This window comes from Uranotaenia lowii, chromosome 1 (genome assembly GCF_029784155.1).
Source record: "Uranotaenia lowii strain MFRU-FL chromosome 1, ASM2978415v1, whole genome shotgun sequence".
NCBI classification, from domain to species: Eukaryota; Metazoa; Arthropoda; class Insecta; order Diptera; family Culicidae; genus Uranotaenia; species Uranotaenia lowii.
Window position 1 is genome coordinate 155678790 of NC_073691.1, and position 22394 is coordinate 155701183.

The following is a 22394-nucleotide window of genomic DNA, read 5'->3' on the forward strand; positions in this document are numbered from 1 at the left end:
CGGTGTCCATAGAAGTGCTATCTAGTCAACTTAACTCTTGCGGACTTTCACCAATTTTGAATAATTTTCTTTATAACCTGTTGTCTGAAAAAATCATGCATTTTAGTCATGGAGAAACCAAAGTTGAACGAATTAGTTACATGGGTCTACCCCAAGGCTCGTGTTTAAGCCCCCTGCTATACAACTTTTATGTCCGAGAAATCGATGCTTGTATGGCACAAAATTGCACGCTAAGACAGCTTGCGGATGACTGTGTTGTTCATATCACAGGTAAAAAAGGCACTCAAATTAAACCTCCGTTACAAGAAACTCTAAATAATTTATCACATTGGGCCAGGAATCTAGGCATCGAGTTTTCGCCTAGTAAAACCGAGTTAGTAGTTTTTTCAAGGAAGCATTCCCCTCCTCAAATAGAGCTCCTTATGATGGGTAGAACTCTAACTCAATCTCTTAGTTTTAAATATTTGGGTGTCTGGTTCGACTCTAAATGCCTCTGGGGAAAACATATTAGGTACTTGACACAAAAATGCCAAAAGAGAATCAATTTTCTTCGAACGATTACTGGAACCTGGTGGGGTACTCATCCACAGGACCTCATCAGGTTATACCAAACAACGATACTGTCGGTCATAGAATACGGAAGCTTTTGCTTTGGGTCCGCCGCGAAAACCCATTTGATTAAACTAGAACGAATACAGTATCGTTGTTTGCGTATTGCCATGGGTTGTATGCAATCAACACATACGATGTGTCTCGAAGTACTGGCGGGAATAATGCCGTTGAAAAATCGGTTCTTCGATTTATCGCTACGTTTCCTAATTCGAAGTGTAACTATGAATCCTTTGGTGATAGAAAATTTGGAAAGGCTTATGAATATTAATCCGCATGTAAAATATGTAAACAATTATAAAACTTTTAGACAGTTAGAAATAAACCCTTCTTTGTTAAATTCGGACACGAGTCACTTTTACCCGATCAGTAGTTCCTTAATAAAATTCGATCTGTCCATGACCGCTGACATCCGTGGAATACCAGATCACGTCCGACCCAACGTCATTCCTTCAATCTTTGCATCAAAAGTACGTGAAATTGACCCTACAAAAATGTTCTTTACTGATGGTTCCAGAATCGACGGCGCGACTGGTTTCGCAGTGTACAATGAGCGCTTTGAAGCTTCGTTCAAGCTTCGAGAGCCATGCTCCGTTTACGTTGCTGAATTAGCCGCAATTTATTGTAGCTTGGAACACATTCGCACACTGCCCGTAGACCACTATTTCATCTATTCGGATAGTCTCAGCTCCGTTGAGGCGATTCGATCGATGAAACTGATGAAGCGCTCTTCCCATTTTTTGCTGGAAATTTCAGGGATATTGGGCGCTTTGATCGAAAATTCGTACAGGATTACCTTAGCTTGGATCCCGTCTCATTGTCTTATTCAAGGCAATGAGAATGCGGACTCATTGGCTAAGGTGGGCGCGTTACAAGGTGAAATTTTTGAGAGGATAATAACTTACAATGAATATTTTTCAATACCTCGCACTTTAGCGATTAACGCTTGGCAGTCTAGCTGGGATAATGGCACAAAGGGACGTTGGTTCCATACGATTATCCCTAAGGTTCCGACGAAGGCATGGTTTAAGCATTTTAACATGAGTCGCGATTTCATTCGCGTGGTTTCTCGGCTCATGTCAAATCACTGCCGGCTTGACGCGCATTTGTTTCGTATACAACTAGTTACAAGCAATGTTTGTGTTTGTGGGGATGGCTACCACGACATTGATCATGTTGTGTGGACGTGTGAACGGTTTGATCGATCGAGGGCTTGGCTACTGGATACCCTTAGGGCCCGAAGTAAACTACCTGGTGTTCCAATTCGAGACATCTTGGCAAACTTAGATCTTGAATATTTGTACCCTATATACAAATATCTTAAAATGTCTGACTTGGTCGTTTAGTCCTCTTCCCCTCTGTCTTTACTCTATCTAATGCTCTTTTCGTCTATTCATTAGAACAACCTCTCGTCCGACCGGTTCGATAACACCGGAAAGAAGGCTGGCCAGGAAGACAATACCTGAGGTAGCTAACGAAACCACGCTACAGGAAGCCACCACCAACCCAAGACGGAAATCTGTACTCGAGAGTGACCCTACACAATCCTCTTTCCTTTCCTCTAGTTAAATTAATTAACAGTTGAGTAGCCGCGACGATTACGGCCCCCCTCTTACTAACATCACACAAAAGTGAAATCAATACTCGGCACAAAAAAACTTTATGAGTTAAATGCCTTAATAAAACTACTTGTTAAAAATAAAAAAAAAAATATTCTGGAGCGTTTGAAGTTTCTGTAAGTGAGACAAAGAAGCTCTTCCCCATATCATAACAAGGTAGTTCAAATGAGAGTGAATAAACGCAAAATAAAATTTAAAGAGAACATGTTGGGGAACAAAATTTCTCAGTTTCCAAAGAACACCGCAAAGAGGAGTAATTTTTTTTTCCAGGTGTTCAATTTGACGATTCCATGAAAGAGTTTCATCTAAGTAAATTCCTAAGTATTTGAAACAACTAACTCTCTCAATCGTATTACCATTCATAGCTGGGTCATTAGTACGAGGCAGTTTTTTATGTGAAGAACGAAACAACATGTATTTGGTTTTTGTATAATTAAGTGAAAGTAGGTTTGAATTGAAATATTTTGAAAGCAGTTTTAGGTCGTCTTCAATGTGCTGAATTATAATATCAGGTGAAGTTTCTGAATAAAAAATTGCTGTATCATCGGCAAATAAACGTGCTGTGCCTTTAAGTTGAAGGTTACATAAATCATTTACATATAAGAGGAAAAGTAATGGCCCGATATTACTCCCTTGTGGTACACCGATATCAATATTTCTTAATTCGCTTCTTGTATTTTCAATAGCCACAAACTGCTTGCGATCTTCTAGGTAGCTACGAAGGATATTATTTGCTGTTCCTCTTATCCCGTATTTATGCAATTTGGACAATAATATGTCATGATTTAGAGTGTCGAAAGCTTTTTTGAGATCCAAAAACAATGCCCCAACAACATTTTTTGACTCTATTTTACATATGAAAATATGCTTGGTAGCTCCTACTTGACTTCAACACATGTGATAACATTTCGAGGACGCACTTTCAAAAACTTGTGATTATGACATATGTACAAATCAATCAGATGTTTGCAAGCGTGAATCAATTGCAGTTTGTAATTGTTCCTGTGACGATAACCTTTTTGTAAAAATACATTACAATCAGGTCAAGGAGATGATCGATATAGTGTAATGTCAAAAGATCGCATTTTTTAGTTTCGTTTCCCATTTATTTCGCGACTAATGTTAAGTCTTTAATTATTTATATCTTCTGATTTGAGAATGACAGTTTCCTCTTCACTGCTGCTCATGTCCTCGATGTCGTTCATCCTAGCCCGGGCTTCTTTAGACTTTTTCTTCTTTTTATTTTTCTTTTTTGTCGACTTTTTCTCCTGCACCGATTGGTCCAACTCGATCACGTTGTCTTCCGGTATCCATCGATCTTTCTCGGTCGCGGCTTTTGGCATCAGGACAGCAGCATTTTCTGCTATCTCTTCAATGGAATCTTCGATTTCCATTTGTTCATCATGTACAGTGCCTGTAGTTTCTTCGTCTAAATCCTTTTTTTGTTCATCTGGTTTATCAAGATTTTGGTCATATTCATCGTCTTCACCTTCTTCGTCGTCTTGCTGGGTTTTATCCAACTTGAATCTTTTCAAACGGATTTGCAAACGGTCCTGAGCTAAAGCGGATATTTCGTTTTGTCGAATACATTCACTGAAACCAATCGGAATGTTCTTCTTCCTTTTTTCGCTATCTTCCTGGATAATGTCTTTCATTTTCTGGACAATCGTTCTTGCTCGGTTTGCAGCTTTCATGGCAGTTTTCAGCAACAGATCCGAACTTGTTAGCGTAATACCTCCCAGATGTATTCCGCACAGCTCCCCGTAGGAATTCATGCCGAAGACAATTTTGGCCTCCGCAACTCGCTCTTCTAGATAGGTGGGATCGGCAACGGTAATTTTACCCTTATTGAAAATTCCGTAGCTTACACAAATCGGAAAATGATTGATACCGATCGGAATGGGATCTTTTTCGTAGATCGTATGAATGACCACATCCTCCCCATTCAGACTAATATCTGGTCTTTTGAAATGAGCCAGTGCAGTAAGAGCAGCGATGGAAGCACAATCAATAATGTTCCCCTCGTGATTCAATACGTTTACATCCACCCGCAGATTCCATACCTTTTCATCGGCCACGAGGCACAACGATTCCAAGTCCACACAGCCCGAATCTTTGATAGCCCGTTCCAGAATTCTGTTGATTTGTACTCCCGCTTCCGACATTCGCCCGGGTTCAAAATGGGCTGCTGCCATCGGTCCCAATTCAACGTTGATGAAAAGAGTTCCCTCATTCGGCCGGGTTGCTCTTGGGGGCACCACCTCACAGCTCACCTGGGCCAGAACCCTAGTTTCTCCCAGAGAAACGTGAACGCTGCCCCATTCGGCTCCGAAATTAATCCGAAGCTTTCGGAATTCGTCCAAGTTACGGCCATCAACTCGCTGAAACAGATTAATGGGAATAAGCATGGAAAACTTCTTCAGGGAATCGAATAGGATGAGAACCGTTGACTCGAGGATCGCCTTTTGCACAAACGTTTTCTCACTATTGGAAAGTAGTATTTCTTTCATGATGATGGAAAGTTGAACACGGATTTTTACATCTAAATAACGGTAAATATTTTGAGAAAATTAAATTGAATTAAATTGAAACAATTTCGGAAAACGTAAATATTTACACAAGCTGCCGGCGGCGCGTTCCGGTTATGACATCAGTGATGCCAAGAATTCTTTCACACAATTTTGGCCGATGAGGCAAAGCACGTGTTCGAGCCGACGGGGCCGGCGAGGTCTTCTTTTGATGCGTATTTAGAAAATCTTCATTCTTCACAAACCAAAATCTACCGATATTTTTTTAAAGTAACATATGTAGTCAACAACATGAGTGATTCATGAAGAATGAATCCGAAGACACATTTTGTGATTAAAAGTCTCCTGTCGAAATTCTCTATTTTACCCCATGTTTGAATATTTGACACACACTGTTAACGCCCCAAAACAGGCGTCGGCGTCGCCCATACACAGCTGACGACGTCGGGGGTGGTTTGAGTGTTTGACAGAAGCCAACAGCACCGAAATGTGATGGCAAAACAAAAAAGCTCGTGACTCGTGAATGTCGCCCTTCCGCAATCAGTCGTGTTATGTGCAGCGCAGTCGATGGATCGTTCAATAATTGTTTACCGATACTCGAGTAATGTTATCTTAAATTAAAATTTCATGACCATCGATTAGATTAGTGGTTTTTCTAAAACGGTCCTCCCGGATCCGCGCAAAACTGATAGTGCATTTATGCTACGCGGTGTTACGCTAACGTGACCTGTTGCTCCCCTCACATTTGTTTAAAGTTTTTTTTTCTTTATTTGTTAATGATTGTTTTGTTTGAATAATTGAAAGTGTCACGTTTCATCGGCTTAACTTAGTTCGAAGCTCAACTGTTAACAAGAATTATTCTAATATAAGCAACATGAGCAAAGTGCTGAACGAAGTATGTGATATGCTAGATACGTACACGGGTCGAGACAAGGTATGCAAGCAAATTGGTAGCACCAAGTTCCACGTAGTTGATCCACAAGAACTACTTTCACCAATACGTTTCCTCATATACGGGCACTCAGCCAGGGCGGAACATTTTTTGTATACATTAATCACATTAATGAAACAAAACCGCTTGTGTCCACTCGGCAAAATCAAATCAGATCATTAGGATCAAGTTCATGTTCGCGCCCGCGGGGTGCAGGTAAACAAAAGACATTTGCAAATATGTAAACTTACCGGTTTTGCGTTTCGTTTTCCGCTTAACCTTTAGAATTGTACTCACAGAGTAGTTTATTTTTAAATCAAAGGGTGTACCTATCTAACTACTTGAAATATCTAAATTTCGTCTCATTTAAATAATGCAATTCGCAGATCGTCCGTACACTATGCTACACCACCAAGTTGGCCTCGGGCTTGTACGCCAACCGGGACCCGGACTTTGCCAAGAAGCTGGCCATCTTCAGCTCCAAAATGTCGCAAACCCGCGCGACCTTGAGGCTGTTCGACGATTTGCCCATGCTGAACTACTCGCTAAGCTACGGTATCGGTAGTAAGGTAAGCATTGTGATTTTGGTTGTTGTTGGAAGTTCATTCGTTCATAAGTGGATGATGCGCTTAGGATGTTTTATTCATATAGTTTTTTTTTAACTGAATTCAAACTCAACGCTATCTTTTTGCCTCGTTTGTTGTTGCAATTCGATTCGAGAGAACTTGCGACTTGATCATTAAGCTAACAGACGCCTTAAGGCAGTATGAAGTTACCGGTTTGTTTGGTTTCAAATTCAATATTGACCGAATAAAAGGGTGCTTACTTTTTATGTCTTACCGTAACGTAAGAAAACAAATATCTAATAACAAGAACAATTTAAAACTTGAAAATCTATTGAAGCTAATAACTACTTTTAAGGTGCCAGATGTTTTTTTTTTGTTAGTAGAGCAAATATGATGTGCACATTATTGATTATACTGTCTCAGAAGTAAATTTAACAACAGAATGATTGAGATACTCGAACAGGCTATAACTACCACTTTATTTTTAGTGAAGTATATCTGGACGAGTGCGAACAAATGTTCAGGTGCCTTACCTTATGAAGTTTTTTTTAAGAACCTCGTTTCATCACTTTTTAGGATTCCTGAATCAGCATGTATGAGCAGTATACTAAACATATGAACTTTCTTAGAAAAATGATAGAACTTTAAATATTTCTTCATTTAAATATCAAACGAAGATGCAAAGTTATAAGCTGTATCACTTGAAGTTTAAGACAAATAGTAACATCGCACAAAACCGAATCTTTCCCTCTCACAAATTAGAATAAAAGCTAAAGCAGTTGAGTGGCTGCGACATTTACGGCTTTCCCTTCTACTAACATAGATTGATAAAGTGATAGGTACACGCGGCAAAATTAAACTTTATAAGTAAAATGCCTTAATAAACAAAGCTATGATTAAAAAAACCGAATTTTAAATAAATTATGTTTCATCATCGACGTCTTTTAGGAGCCCGACCGGATCATGGGAATGATCGGTTTCGTGACCAACATCATCGACCATGTGTACTATCCGGTGGACAAAATCTGTTGGATGATCGAGTACAACCTGCTCAAAGTGGAAAATCCCAGCAAGTGGGACACGATAAATTCAGTATTCTGGGTCGCCTCCATCTACCTGAACTTGATGAAGTGAGTATAAAAATTTTAATACCTATGTTGTATTCGAATGCTTTTTTTCCTCTACGGATGAATTCCATGTTAATCAACGTCTGGAATGTGTAAAGCAACATTGTTTACCTTTTTATGAGTTTAATCAAACGTTGTGTTGTGGTTGGAATAATAAAGTTTATCGAACCGAGCCACAAATGGCACCGAATACCAATTCTTTTTTTTATCGTTCATAAAGCTCGTATGTTATCTCGTATCTTATCTATAATGGCTTTGAGTGGCTAAATCCAGTTTGCTTACCGTTCGCCAAACACATTAAAATTGAGTTGATCCTGCAGGGTTTTTATTTTAGGAATTTGAAATTGCACCTCTCTGATGTTTTATCAATTAACCCTCCAGAAACCAAGATTGGACGGTTTTTTAATCAATTTTTAGAAATCGAGGTTTTTAGCAGTAACATCAAAAATATATTTTTGTAAACATTGGTTCCTCTAGTAATATGAAGAGTATATATATTACGATCTCTAAAATGCCATTGGAAGCATAACTGTCACATGTTACAAAAAGGCAAAGCGAGAAAAACCCAATCAAAGTTTCACAAAAACACTTTGCTGTTATCGCACAGATTCGCAATTTTTGTTGACTTCAATGCCGTAGATCTCTAAAGCATACTCCTATCATATGAGCCTCGATCAAATTTTTCGAAAATGAACTGTTTTTTCAATGAAAATCCTTGTGTGACATTTACTGCCGTTGGACGCATAATTGTCACATGTGACATTTCGACGACTTTCACTTTTTGACACCAATCGTCATAATTTGATACGTTTTATTGAAATTCTTGCTTATGCTTATGCTTATGCTTATGATACATACACAGCCAGATCTTGTCAGCATCCCGGTGAGTAGTCAAAGTACATTTACTACTCATCTTAACATGGCCGGGCCCACTGTGCAGTCTTGAACGCAGAGACAACTGGAACACAGGGAGGAAGAAACGTGGACAACAGTACCATACGTTTCCATGGTTATAACTAAGATTTAACGTTGGAAGCACATATGCTAAATTTTATGTGCTCCTTGATGATAGTCCGTGTGGATTCGTCCTTCTATGGATGGAAATGATGTTTTTCTGCACAGAAATCCAAAACCCCATTTGTAAGGTAATATTTTCTTTCAATTTCCTTATTTTATTCCGTTTAACTATTATTATTTTTAAACTACAATCTGAGTAATACCGTGAATAGCATTTAATAGTAGCAATTTGGAGTTTAGGATTTCGATGCACTATCATTTCTGGTCATTGACCGCCGCATTGAGCGCCTTTGCTAGCTCTTGAAAAGAAACTTTAGAAGAACAAAAAGATCATGATTAGTGTTCCCAAACCCCCTTCTCCCAGAAAAACTTCTTTCAAAATAATTTAATGATAAAAACAAACCCTGGGTTCCCATGGGTCACGGCGGCGGTGTGCATGCTTGTGATAATGATGGTTTACTATCATTGTCCTGAGAGGGTCGTTGCACACATCTTGTCAAGCATGGATCATAATATGACTCAAATTAGAAGGCGTGCTGGACACCTTTATTTAAATCAAATTAGCGGTAGGCTCAATGGTGTCCCAATTTTTCATGATCCATGCTGATAAGATGAATGGGAGTTGAAACACTTGCCCTCCCTTCCGTTGAACAATGGGAAAATTTTGTAGTGAAAATATCACATTTTACCGACATAAAGTGATACTTTTCAATAGGGCATAATCTGTTTGGTAAGGTAGTTAGCTAGTTTAGTTTCATAGAATAAGGATGTTTCAAGTATTGCTAGGTTAGGTATAGGTAATGGTATTCGCCTCCCCAATGCTCTAGAAAGTGTGCATTTGCGGTTTATGAATTTCGTTGGCTTATTCTTAAATCAAGCATTTTACAAGAACTAGGGGCTCATTGGACGGTAAAGCTGTTTTGACAAATATGATATTTCAGTTTGTAATACACTTTCAACATTTGTTTTTATTTATTTATTTACTTTTGGTAGATTTATACATTTTTCGGTTAGTATTGAAATTCATAAATCGAAGTTTAAAATAGAAAATATGATTTCGATAAGCAAGTATGAGTAGATAGTTCAGATCATTTATTTCGGGCATTTAAAAACAGGCACACGGTTTATTTGAATTGAACCTCTATCGTGTAGATTGAGTATTAAAGTTTGTTTGAGAAGTTGACCACAATTAGTGATAAGGTTTTAAAGAACAGCACTGTTATTTTCCTGTTCCGTTGATAAGTTGATGATATTAATAAATCTATTGCTATTTAAGCTTATAGTTCATTGTTGATGAGTTTAAGAGACACCTTTTCTAGATTCTGTTTTTATGATATCCCAATTGAGTTATCGAATAACCATGTAGTCGCGTAGAATCAATCACTTGAATATATTTTTTACTTAGCAAATCTATGATTATTTCTAAATCAAACTAGGAAGAATCCAAATTTATGGAAACGAGTAAGGTAGATGACAGGTAGGGAAAATTCAACTACGGTAAGATAGTGAACCCTTCTGACAATTATATCGAGGCGTTAGCATATGATATCATATTTGATACCATACTGCTATTGCTCGGTTGAATTGAAGGTTGGGTTAACTCGAAGTTCATATGGGGCCCACCAACCGTCCTAGTCCGTCGAGCACTATCTTAACGCTTCCCCTAATCTGGTGCTTCAGAACCCTCGGGCTCTGTTGCCGCTATCCTTTTCTAAGCTAAACTACTCTCATTTAAAATTTTCCTCTTCTGTCCCCCGTTCTGTTTTTCCTTTCCGGGTCAGCCAGGCGCTCATAAACCCATAAACAAAAAAAAAAAAAACAAATTGCACATTATACAACGTCAAATACGGTTCAAACTACCAATATAATATTTAACGGAATTCTGTTGAGAAAATTTCTATTCTAAAAATTACATTCAGAGGATAAAATTTAATATGAGCCCTTCATTTATATGAGTGCAAGGTTAAGATGTTGACGTTGATTATTCATAGTTTGATCTTGTTTAAATTTTTCTTACAACGTGTTAAACGCACACTTAATCTTTTCTCCTGTGCTGCCGTAATCTGGCAATCTGACGTATACGCCAGCAAGTAAAATTTCCAGTACGAAGCTTTTTGCAAAAACGTTTATTTACTGAGCCTCCGAGCAAATTTCAAAAATCAAATCTGTACACTATGAGTTAAAACGATGACAAAACATGGCCAAATACATGATTTGTGGAAAAAGGTTTATTAACGGAAGTTATGTTACCAACGTCATTTTGTTGTGGAAACAGCTATTATTTTTCACTGTTTCCAAGACCAAATGACGTACATCCATCGTAGCATGCGACGAACCATTTCCAGATATTTTCTTTCAACATCAGTCAAATATTCGCGGCTCGTGGATGGTAAGCTGTCTAATGTTGAAATGGAACCATTTGTAGCCGTAATGAGCTGCAGCGACTTCTTTCAACCCAGCATTCAGTTGAAACAATCTGTTCTAAGCAAACTGAATCCTCGCCCGAAACTGTGAGACGTGAAACAGGTCCGATTCACGCGAGGATGTTTCGATTTCAGTTACAAGACACGTTTTGGAGGAGAATTCCGGAAGGTTAAACTGTTTACTCAATCGCAGTTGAAGGAAGTACAAAAGCCAACATTCAGTCTTCAATCAACTCTCCTAATCAATAGCGTTGATAGAGGTAACGAAAAAGAAACTCTGTCCTTTGATGCCGAAAGACAAACGACAGTATTGGGAATATCATGAAGGCAACGATAATATTGATGAATTCTGAATATTATAGTCAACAATTATCAAATAAATTAAAAATAAATCGATTATATTATTCTTCCTCTATAATTAACGTATACCTTATGAATTTAAATCAAAAGTCTAATAATCCAACCAGCTTGTCAATATTTTAACATATTATCTTATCATCAGGTCAGATAGATGAAGTCCTATTGTGTTTGTTTCTTGCAAAAAGAAAATCCGCACTAAAACGCTTCATTCATTATGCAAAAACTATGAAACACAAGGACTTAATTAAGACCCAAACCCATCTCCTTCCACCCTTCCCAACCTCCTCGTGAATAGGCAAAGCCATTGACACCTTTTGAAATTAATAATTATCATTTACAAGTATCAAGGTATAAAGGTTTTGTCCCTCATTTCAATTAGTCCTGAAGCTGCCACTAGTAATTTACTAGTAATTTTGATTCGTGGAATTAAAGAATTAGACAAAGACAGCCTTTTATAATGGTCCTCACGCTCACTGCTACTTTGAGACGTAATCAAAGCGTTGCAAACGTATTTTTTTATTAAACTTACGTCACGTTGAGTAGAAATGGCGCATACGTCATTTTGTTTTCATAATGTTATGTTGGTATTTTTTAACATTTCTGAACATATTTTTTTGTTATTAGGTCGAGTTTGATATCTTCTATCGTTCAACTGCAAAAAACACAAATCGGCAACGTTGGCGCATACGTCAGATTGCCAGATTACGGCAGTGTGGTCGGGACGATTTCTTCCTGTATTTTCAACAGCTGAAATTACAGGACAAATCTCGGGACAGAAAAAGTGCTCAGGAAAACAACTGTCAAATTAACCTGTAGTTTCGAATTCGTGATTTCCTGTAATTTCCAGGACTTTTGAAGTTTTCCTGTGCGTTCGAAATGGCTTTCCCCTGGATTTTTCTGTGAATTTAGGCACCCCTTCCCCTGCTTCAAAATTCTTTTTATAATTAAAATGAATCCCTATGCACTGTTTGTATAACAAACACAATTGTTCAACCAAAACTCAAATTTATTTTTCAATATTTTAATCGCGTTTTAGGAGGTTCTGATTTATTTTAACAATGCAGCACATATTTACCGCAACACAACACACAGGCAGGACACTGTCTCTGTAAATAAAAAAATGTATTGTGGTACCGATGGCCGTGTGAACCTGGCATTCCATATCTTGTGTTCCGGGGCCATTGTGAGCAAGCTGATCAACCAAATTTCCAAACCGGAGGAAGGAATCTTGCGCCCGAGTCAAGTCAGCTTACCGTTCGAATAGCGCTCCTGTTTAAAATTATCCATAGCTTCACCATGGTACCTGGTTCCGGTTGCTCATAAGCTTCAAATTCGTAACTAGGATTTCACATTCTTCCAAATTATTAAAACTATACGCGAGTACCAGCCACCAAATTAAAATAGAAACGGTACATCCAATAAAAAACGTTTCGCGGTTTTCACTTGTGAGAAAGAGAAGAAAAAAAACCCTGCCGTCAAAAAGCGCGACAGAAAATTTTTGACAGCTGATGTTCCCCCGTGATACAGGACGGTTGTTCGAGTACCTGTGAATTCGTTGAAATTTCGTCCCAGATTTCAGAAGAAGTGAAGCGTCTCGAGATTCGGGAGGGTACCCATTCGAAACTCGTCTAAATTCAGAAATTTTCCGGTGGTTCGGAGAGTCAATCTCCCGAGGAGAATAATTGCATTTTTAGTGTGCGTGTTAATTTTTCTTATAACGTGCAGAAATTCCACTAGGTGATCCTGCATTGAACTTCACTATCTGCAAAGTACAAATAGTACAACTCTTTGAACTAAAATTGCCCCTTGCTCACTCCTTCAGAAGATTCTGAGAAAATTTGAGGCATAAAAGTTGTTTTACTTGGAAATATTTAGTGAAAAAGTGAGCATTCATATTCAGCACCATAGCGCGGGACAAAGATGCAACAACACGAAGTATTTAAAGAACGTGCCACAGAAGAAAAATGTGTCCCAATGTGTGTAGCTTGGACACCAATCTGTCTCTAGGTTACAGAATGAGAAAAAGAAAAGCCATTGCCCTGGCCCCTCCATGGTAAGGGTCAACTTAAAACATGAATTGAATTGAATTAATGTGTTGAATTGTGTGCGTCGGTTATTGTTTAGGCTATGGTAAGGGAAGAATAACTGATGTTGATATTCATCTAGAACCTGTCCTATAGCGTTTGTGTGAATTACGTATTTTTAAGTCTTAGTTTAAATTCTCAAGTTCTAGAGCGTGCTATTGGGTTAATCATTTCCCTTGGCGGGGAATTTTTAAGTAAATTCTACTTTCACAAAGGTGTTCTTGGAACCTGTATCTTATAGTTGAAAACATTGTTTGCGGTAGCTATTCAATTAAACGAATGATCAAAAAAAGCTAAACAATGGTTACTTTTAAACAATTTATTTGAGAAATAAAATAAATTAAATAAACTTTAGCTCTATGGAGTTTGCAAATAATATCATCATCTATGATTTTAATGTTTTTACATGAAATGTTTCAAACAATTAATTAATGATTTTCTAGTAAATTCTAGTTTTATATTGTACTTACATTTTTGAAATTTTAACGATCTTTTCGATGTCCTTTCATGAAATATAGAAGAAATCACTCTTCTTTCAAGGTGCTATTCAGTAAAATATACGCAAGATTATGAGATAAACACTGGATTTTAAAATCTATACTTTTTATGAAATATAAGCCTAAATTATCATAAAAATTAGTGAGCTGGACTTACAAAGTTAGACAACTTAAATAGTTCTCGAATTAAAAAAAAATCTACAGAAGAAAAATTTGAGTACCGACAAAGTCCTGACATGGTCCGTAATTCCGAAAAAAGAAACATTATCATTGGAAAAAATTTAAAAAATCTTATTGCTGATTAAAACCAGATTACATAAATATTATTTATGTAATTTGCATAATATTCTTTCTTTTATAACCAAACAAAAATTGAAACGAATGTTGAATATGATTCAAATGGTGTATTTTTATTTTTTACCCATTGCACACCGTGTGTGCAATGCGGTTCCTTGAAATAATTTTATTACGAGGAGCAGACTTCACACACGGTGTGCAATGGACATTTTTTCGGAATCTACGATTAAATATTGAAAATTAAATTGTTCATGTTTTTCAGATAAAAAATGATCGAATCAAAGAATAAAATTTTTTCGCTCCTGGGGGACGCGTTCGAAAAAAGTCGCCGTCTCGAATGGGTTAAGTGAAGGAACTGCCGCAAATTGCTTCTCCGTGCCGTTTTATTTATCGAACGCGTTTGAGACTTCATGTTTATCATCAGATAATGTATGCTTTCAAATAATCTGATTCAGACATATTTTTTTTCAATTTAAGCTTCCATTCACAAATAAAACACAAGAGCCACACACGAAATACCAAACCAAACAACTACTGGGAAAATGTTCGTGGTGTGACAAATATGCGTCCATTTTTCGACTATTCATAGAATTTCGCGGCATAAATGTCACACAAGGATTTTCACTGAAAAAACAGTTTATTTTCGAAAAATTTGATCGAGGCTCATATGATAGGAGTATACTTTAGAGATCTACGGCATTGGAGCCAACAAAAATTGCGAAACTGTGCGATAACAGCGAAGTGTTTTTGTGAAACTTTGATTGCGTTTTTCTCGCTTTGCCTTTTTGTAACATGTGACAATTATGCTTCCAACGGCAGTTTATGCCGCGAAATTCTATGAATTTTTCGAAAAATGGACGCATATTTGTCACACCACGAACATTAGCTTAGTAGTTGTTTGGTTGGAATTTCGTCTGTGGCTCTTGTGTTTTATTCGTGAATGGAAGCTTAAATTGAAAAAATCAGGTCTGAATCGGATTATTTGGAAGCGTACATTATTTGGTGACAAACATGAAGTGTTTAACGGGTTCGATAAAAAACGGCACGGGGAGCAATTTGCAGCGGCTCACTCACTTTACAGGAAGCAACATTTCTTCAACTAACTGCAGAACACGTATGCCAAGTTTGGTGAAAATCTATTTAGACGTTCCGAAGTTATAATACGTTAATTTATTGAGTGTGACATATATGCGTCCAATCGTCTCAGTGTGACAGTTATGCGTCCATTTGTCCCAGTGTGCCAAATTGACTTTGAATTTTTCTTGAAATTTCTAGATTAACCCTCATCCGCATTAGAGTGTCATTTTGACACTATTTCAAGTTTGAATGCTTGTAACTTTTTTCAGAAGCTTCAAAAAACAAACATTTCTTCGGGGACCCTAAATGATTTCAAAAGTCCTTTAATTTTGCATCTTTACTTTATTTATGGACGAACCCTGGAAGCCTGGACAAAAAAAACTCCCTTTTCCGACTTAGAGTGTCATTTTGACACTCCAAAAGTAAAATCCATTTAAGTCGTTTGAAATATTATGAACTTCATATAAAACTTATATCAAAAGCAACCTTGTAATATCAGTAAAATATGTTTAGAACATTATATATAGTTAAAGCTTCTAGTTTTCTCGTTATTCAGCATGCAAGAAAAAAAATCCGAGAAAACATGCCTCAGGAAAACTGCTGTAGATCATATATTACATGTCCAAAAAAATATTTGCCTTATGCATATGAAAGCTGAAGTTAACATCATGAAGCCAAGAAATATTTTTTTAAATTTTTTTTAATGGAATGGTCACAAAAAGTTCAAAAAAGTGGTCTGAAAAACCTTCTTTTCATTAGATTGCTAGTAAAAACTGTTTGAGCGGTGGTAGAGCTTTTGTAAAAATATCATTACAAATTTTATTCTAATTCTGACATTTTGTTGTCTTTAGATTTTTGATGCAACAAAAATTGAATTTACTGGAATTTTTCAAAGTTGACTAGGGTAACAGACTTATTTTGGACCAATGGATCAATTTTGGACCACCTTGTCTAACTCTCTTATAAAACAACGTATAATGAAAAAATTACTGCATTACATTAAGTGCCCGGGCTTCAACAATAATTGCTAAAAAATTTCATGATTATTTGCTTTATAAGAGAGTTAGAAAAGGTGGTCCAAAATTGGTCCTCTGGTCCAAAATAAGTCCGTTACCCTACTTTGCGCGTTTTTTTCACAAGTTGAAATTTCATCTGTTTTTGTGGTCCACCGTCAGGTTGTACCCGGATTTTTAGTGCTTTCTCGCCGCTTGAAGCAATCAAAACTATATCCATTGAAAAGGGAATTTAATCTACATTCTAGTGAGGTGCAACAATTTACGCTGTGAGATTTCACAAAAATATGAAAATTATAAACGTAAAATCATTCCTGAATTTCTAGAACCACAAGCAAAACGTGTTTGTTTGCCCTCCGAGAAGGTACGGTGGGTGATGATTTGGTCAGAGAGCGAAGCCGACAGACGAAATAATGATGCGTGCAAACGCCCTATTCAAGCCAGTTTCTGATGCATTTATCATAAAGATTCTTAGGTTACAACCACGGTGTACAATATAATAAGGTGATATCTTCCCGATAATGTCGTCATTACTATCCATCTAGTGATCTACGCGCGCAAAACTTTTTGCCTGGCACCAGGCGCTATCGGCTTCCGCGGAATTCTGGCGACAAAACACTAGCGCCAAATGATGTTTGACTGGTTGAGATCCAAGCTCGAGTTTAATCTTTTTCACGCACACACATGCACCAGCGCAAATTGCATTGTTGTAAACAATATAAACATAAACATTGTGTGAGTGAAGTTACGCTTGATTTTCTAAGTATTAGTGTGATGATGTCCTTCCACTCAAAGCTTGAATGCAAAGCTGCAATGCTTGTGTGGAAGCTGCAAAACTTGAATCCCATCTCGCAGGGCGGCAGCACCATTAACATTATGAAAGTGACTCCAACAATTTGTTCTAAAAAACAACAGCCCGACTATCTTGATACTTGAAGATCTTTGCTGGCACGCTATAGAAAGATAGTAATGACGTCACTAGTTTGCATTCAAACTCGTGTTAGTAGCCTACCTTGTATACTTATACCGTGGGTTACAACATTGGCGACGAGTCGAACCCAACGGATGTAGAATTAGGAAGGTGTGACGCAGGCGAAAAAAATGCGACGAGAAATGAACTTTTTTTGTGTTTTTTTAATCTATCTATATATATAAAAATGAATGTTTGTCTGTCTGTCTGTTCCCTATAGACTCGGAAACTACTGAACCGATCATCGTAAAAATTGGCATCTGAGGGTTTTTGAGGCCGGGGATGGTTTCTGTAATAGTCAAAACTCCATCCGACTTAAGGGAGGGTTGGCTTCCATACAAAATTTGTAGTTTTTCGAAACAAATTAAAGTCATGACATCCATTTTCTCGAGATTTTTTTTTCCTTTGGGCGGTTTGTTTTTCGTCTCCAAGGTCGAGGCGTCGCGAGCCAACGTCGCAAAAGGATAGTGACCATGGCATAGCATACTGATCAGTGGGAATATTTTGGCGCGTATTTCTCAACCAAGAATATTTTCAATGCAAGGGGTGGCGATATGAAAGCCTTGATGTGATTTTTTTTCTACTTGATTCGTAGCTCATTTGTACAGCACGTGGTTATGAATGACGCCTAGATGAGACCCAGATTGAAATTTTGCCGATCGAATAATTTTGTTTGCCAAAATCTGAAATTGAAAAGTCATGGCATCCATTTTTTGAGATTTTCTTTTATTTGAGGGGTTTGTTTTTCGTCTCTATGTTCAAGCAAACGCCGTCACAAGTGGATAGTAACTAAAGCATACTGTTCATTGATCGCTGGACTAATTTAACAAACAGGCGCCTGTTTCTCAACCAAGTACCTATGTTTCTTATGCACGTGGGGGCGATATGCAACCTAGATGTGTTTTTTCTTACTTAATTGCACGTGGTAATAAATAACGCCTAGATGTGACAGGATTGGTATTTTATCAATCGAATTAAAACCAATTGAAAGATTTGCAAAAATACTTCCATATTTAGTTCGTGTTAATGTAGGTAGCGTTCGACTTTTCATTCAAGGAACATTAGAACATGTTCAAACGTTCAACTTTTTCTGTTAAAAAAAATTAAAAATTATGTTTTCTTCAAGAAATGGTTACTTCGGCCCAAATACACAACGGAAACGAATTTAGAAATGAATATGGGAGCTTTTTATTTCAAATAATTCTGAAAAAACCATCGTACTTTTTGATTACATACTAATTCAAGTACGTACTTAATATGAAAAGTGTTTTTGTGTTTCATGGCTGCTTAAAAGAGACTTTTGATCCGCTCCGTTTTTGAAAAGCGAGACTTTATAACTGATATTCAACTGGACGCAAAATTTGTATGAGAAATTTTTAGTAAACCCTTAAAGTGATAAAAACAATATTCCCTCCTGTCAACTTACACGGTGGGGCAAGGGCAAACGTCGAACTTTTAAGAAATTCATCTTCAAAATGATTCAATATGTTGGAAAGACTAGAAGGGGTATTCCGAATGTTGAAACTGAAGCGGATATTGACAATTCTTAAATGTCTTTGTAAATGAAGTTCATTCCCCTTGAACAGCATTCGTTAAAAGTGGAGTAACAAACATAAATTTATACTGCAGGAATACTGCAGATATATCATTGAAACTTGATAGAAAACAGGAATACGTATTAAATCCATTTTAAAGCCATTACTCTGACGCATCTGTAAATAAGCTTTGCATTAACACTTGCCCCAATATACGGGACAAATGTAAACTTAGAAATTTGATTGTGCCAACATTTTTAAATATTTGACTTTCGAAAAGAAAATTAAAAAAAAAAACGCTGAGAACTTATTTAGTGATGCAACTGACATTTTTTTAAATATCTATATTTTTTGCCGTAGTAAATTAAAAAAAAAAAAGAAATTCGCACTGTATTTAATATATAACAAATTTAATATATTTTTATAACCATAATAAGTGTTGTTTGGGAAAACTTCAAGCTATAATGACTCATGTCCACGAGTTTGGAATATGGCGAAACATTTTTTTAACATATTTTGGCGCAAAAAGGATAGATATTCAAACTGCTTCGTAGGCGAGGATGGTTAAAAAAGCTGTTTGAAAATGGTTATTAAAAATCCTTTTTATCATTTTTTTTTTTAAATTTCTATAGCTTATTTTTTCAACTCCCAAAAATACCCCATCTAAAGCTTATCAGGAGCTGGAAGTGCTCATAATACAGAATATTAGGAATATACTCAAAAAACTGTCTCGAATCACGCTATTCATCGGTTTTAAAAATTCTATCTCCATAAAGTACAATTAGCAATGAATTCCAATATGCGAATCTTTTTCTTTCAATTAGTAATTTATGTAAACTCGAGCCGGTTAAATTTGCCTACCTTCTTCAAGCAGTGGGGGACAAAATTGGAAAAGATGGGGAGCTCTCATGTAAATTTAAGATAAAGAGCTTTTCAAAGAAGGGACCATATTTAAAAAGGTTTTTTTTGGGTACAGAGTACAAATTTCAGTTCTTGAAAAACGAGTTTAGAGATCAGGTTTTAGTAAATAATATATACCATCTTTGAATTGCAATTCAGAACTACAGCTGCAGCTCTCATTTCAAAGTTGTTGGTTCTGAAGAATGATGAGGTTTGATTTGAAAAAATGCTCTCTAAAATCTAAATTTGAATAAACTTTTACAAATTACATTTATTTTCGGAAGGTGTAGCAAAGCACAACGGGTCAGCTAGTATTTCTATAAAAAAAAATAAAAAATCTCTTTCTAGTTTTTATCCTGCCGAGCATGCCACTTAAAAAGGCAAAGTTTAAGCGATCCTCTCCGTACTACTACACCAGGCTGCCATTTACTTTACCTTCATGGTGTTAAAACATTAATAGGATACCTAATACGTTTGCGAAAAATCAATGTTGTCCGGTCTTCGACTCGGCAAGTCTCGTTCCAAATCCACTTTTTGAAACTTATTGCACACAAAACTACACTGAATTTCATAAACTTCACTTTTAAAAACTGAATTGCATAAAAGATTGTTTTCTTACTATATATTTAGGATAGGGTTACCATGAGGTCAAGAAAATCTACCATGGGAGAAAAAAGCTACGGATTGATGAAATTGTATTATTTCGATAAAAAGAGTGGCAAAAATGTTTAGTTAGCGGATCCATTTCCAGATCTATTCGACGTGCAGATGGTTTTGGGAGTCAACTATGCCTACTAATTGTTAAAAAAAAATTATGAAATCCTTGAAGGCTGCAAGTATGATAAAAACCCACAAATAAAATTTATTAGACAGCTTGCTCGTTTAATATTTGACAATCTAATGGTTGCTTTCAAAAAAGTTGTCATTTGTCAAGACATTGTCATTCTTTTCATTCGAGTGGTCGAGCACTAAACCAGTAGAATAAAAAAAACTGGCTATCAAAATGTTAACTGAAGTTGTTTCTATCTGTCAAACTCACGAACTCTCCCCTTAACCATTTCAGAACGATCCGCAGCTTCACGGTGATGGAACAGCACAAATCACACATCGACAAATCGACCAACGAGTCCAGCTTCGCCTTCCAGATGTTGTTGATCAAGCAGCGGATGGAGCTGATATCGATCATCCGGCTGTCGCTGGATCTGGTCCATGCCGGAAGTACCCTGCCCAAAGGCATGCTCTGGGGCGGACGGCTTGAATCGTGGCACGTGGGACTGATTGGGTCGGTATCGTCATGCATTGGGCTGTATCAGTACTTTGCCAAAAAACGTATTGTGAACAAAAGTGGGTAGGGCTCGAGGGTGTAGGAAAACGATATTATCAACTGTGTATAGGGCCTAGCCGTAGTTTTTAATAAGAATTTATAGAACAGATTTATAATTAAAAACTTATTGATTTCGAACGCTACCTGCCAATGTAAATAACGCCTATTTACAGCACTTGGTGAAACCTAAATTTTTTTATTCAATCTTTTTAGATACTTGCGTACTCGTTAAATGTTAAGTAAATAAAAATGAATCTAGTCAAAGGTGTTTTTAGATGCAAAATATCACAGCATTCTGTGGGTTTTTTTTATGTTAAGTCTGTATGAAACTAAATTCTCGATGGAAGTTTTTGTAAAAAACTACATGAAATAGTTGTGATAAATTTATTTTAAAATTTCAATGTATGGAGCTTACTGGAAAATTCTCTGGCTATAACTTTTCCCAAGATCATAAAGCCACGGTGCCCCCCTGGACCGTTATTATAAAAAAAAGTGACCATCAAAACCAAGTATAGGGCTCGATTCCTTAGGTTATTCTACACTTCTAAGCAAATTTAAAAAAAAATCCCTAGTCGAATTTTCGAGAAATCTTAATTTGAAGTTTTTAGATAAAAAAAAAACCAATATACCTAATCATAATTCGAAGTATTAACCTTCCCATGCCGTTCGCAAAATATCCGTTTCGGGGAAATTTGAGTTGTAGTTTGATTGCGTTCTCCTGACTGTAAATGTTAACCGATTTTGATGATATTATATTCATTGTGTAGGTAATTTGTTCTTATTACTCAAAATTTTAAAATAAAGTCGATATGTATTACCAAGTTATCAGAAACTGGTTCAGAAAGTAAAAAGTCCAAAAAATCAATTTTATTTTTAAAATGCTCATAACTTTTGACAGCTTTTATGTATTTAAGTGTTTCATTGATGTTTGAAATCGTCAAGAATCCATCTTTCCGACAGTGCATAGATATGTTGGGGTCCAATGAAAGTTTTGACCGCTATCTCAGATCTTCCGGTAGAAAAAAATCTAACTTAAAAAAACGATATCCAATTTTTGCTTTGCTTAGCTGTATTTCATTTCCCAGTGAACCGATTTTCAAAACTCAAATTTCAATTTTTTGACGTTAATTGGATCATTATTTTCATAGAACATACTTGGTCAGTCAAAATTCCAAGTTCTTCAGTATATTGGAATGAAGATAAGAGATTTTAAATGTGCGCTTCGGGTCATATTGACCCGAACGGCATGGGAAGGTTAAATATCGCCAAGATACCTCCAAAAAGGTCGAACAAGTTTTCCGAGATGTTTTCAACCGGAAGGTACATGTTGCCGTTGCTACAATTGACTTAACTGACTGACATAACTCACTAAACAGGCTTAAGTATGTTGTTTATACGGTTTAATTTGTTATAATTAATACAGAGGAAGAAACGATCGGCTAAATATTTATAGTTTCCTTTGTTTTATTGACGATTTTTTCAATACTGCCAAACTAGTCAAAATCAGCTCATAAATG

The 22394-nt window shown here is 36.7% G+C and overlaps 2 protein-coding genes across 2 annotated transcripts; one reads left to right on the plus strand and one right to left on the minus strand.

Annotated features, from left to right (window-relative positions):
* Positions 1-3282: 3282 nt before the first annotated feature.
* Positions 3283-4851, minus strand: LOC129740634 (uncharacterized). The gene is made up of 2 exons (XM_055732377.1): positions 4673-4851; positions 3283-4609 (listed from the first exon to the last, which is right to left on the minus strand). Exons 1-2 carry the CDS (start codon positions 4736-4738, stop codon positions 3359-3361), a joined length of 1317 nt encoding a protein of 438 aa, XP_055588352.1. The 5' UTR covers positions 4739-4851; the 3' UTR covers positions 3283-3358.
* A 413-nt stretch (positions 4852-5264) lies between these two features.
* Positions 5265-21130, plus strand: LOC129740637 (peroxisomal membrane protein 11C). Its single transcript, XM_055732381.1, has 4 exons — positions 5265-5690; positions 6074-6256; positions 7202-7383; positions 20617-21130. Exons 1-4 carry the CDS (start codon positions 5631-5633, stop codon positions 20903-20905), a joined length of 714 nt encoding a protein of 237 aa, XP_055588356.1. The 5' UTR covers positions 5265-5630; the 3' UTR covers positions 20906-21130.
* The last annotated feature ends 1264 nt before the right edge of the window (positions 21131-22394 follow it).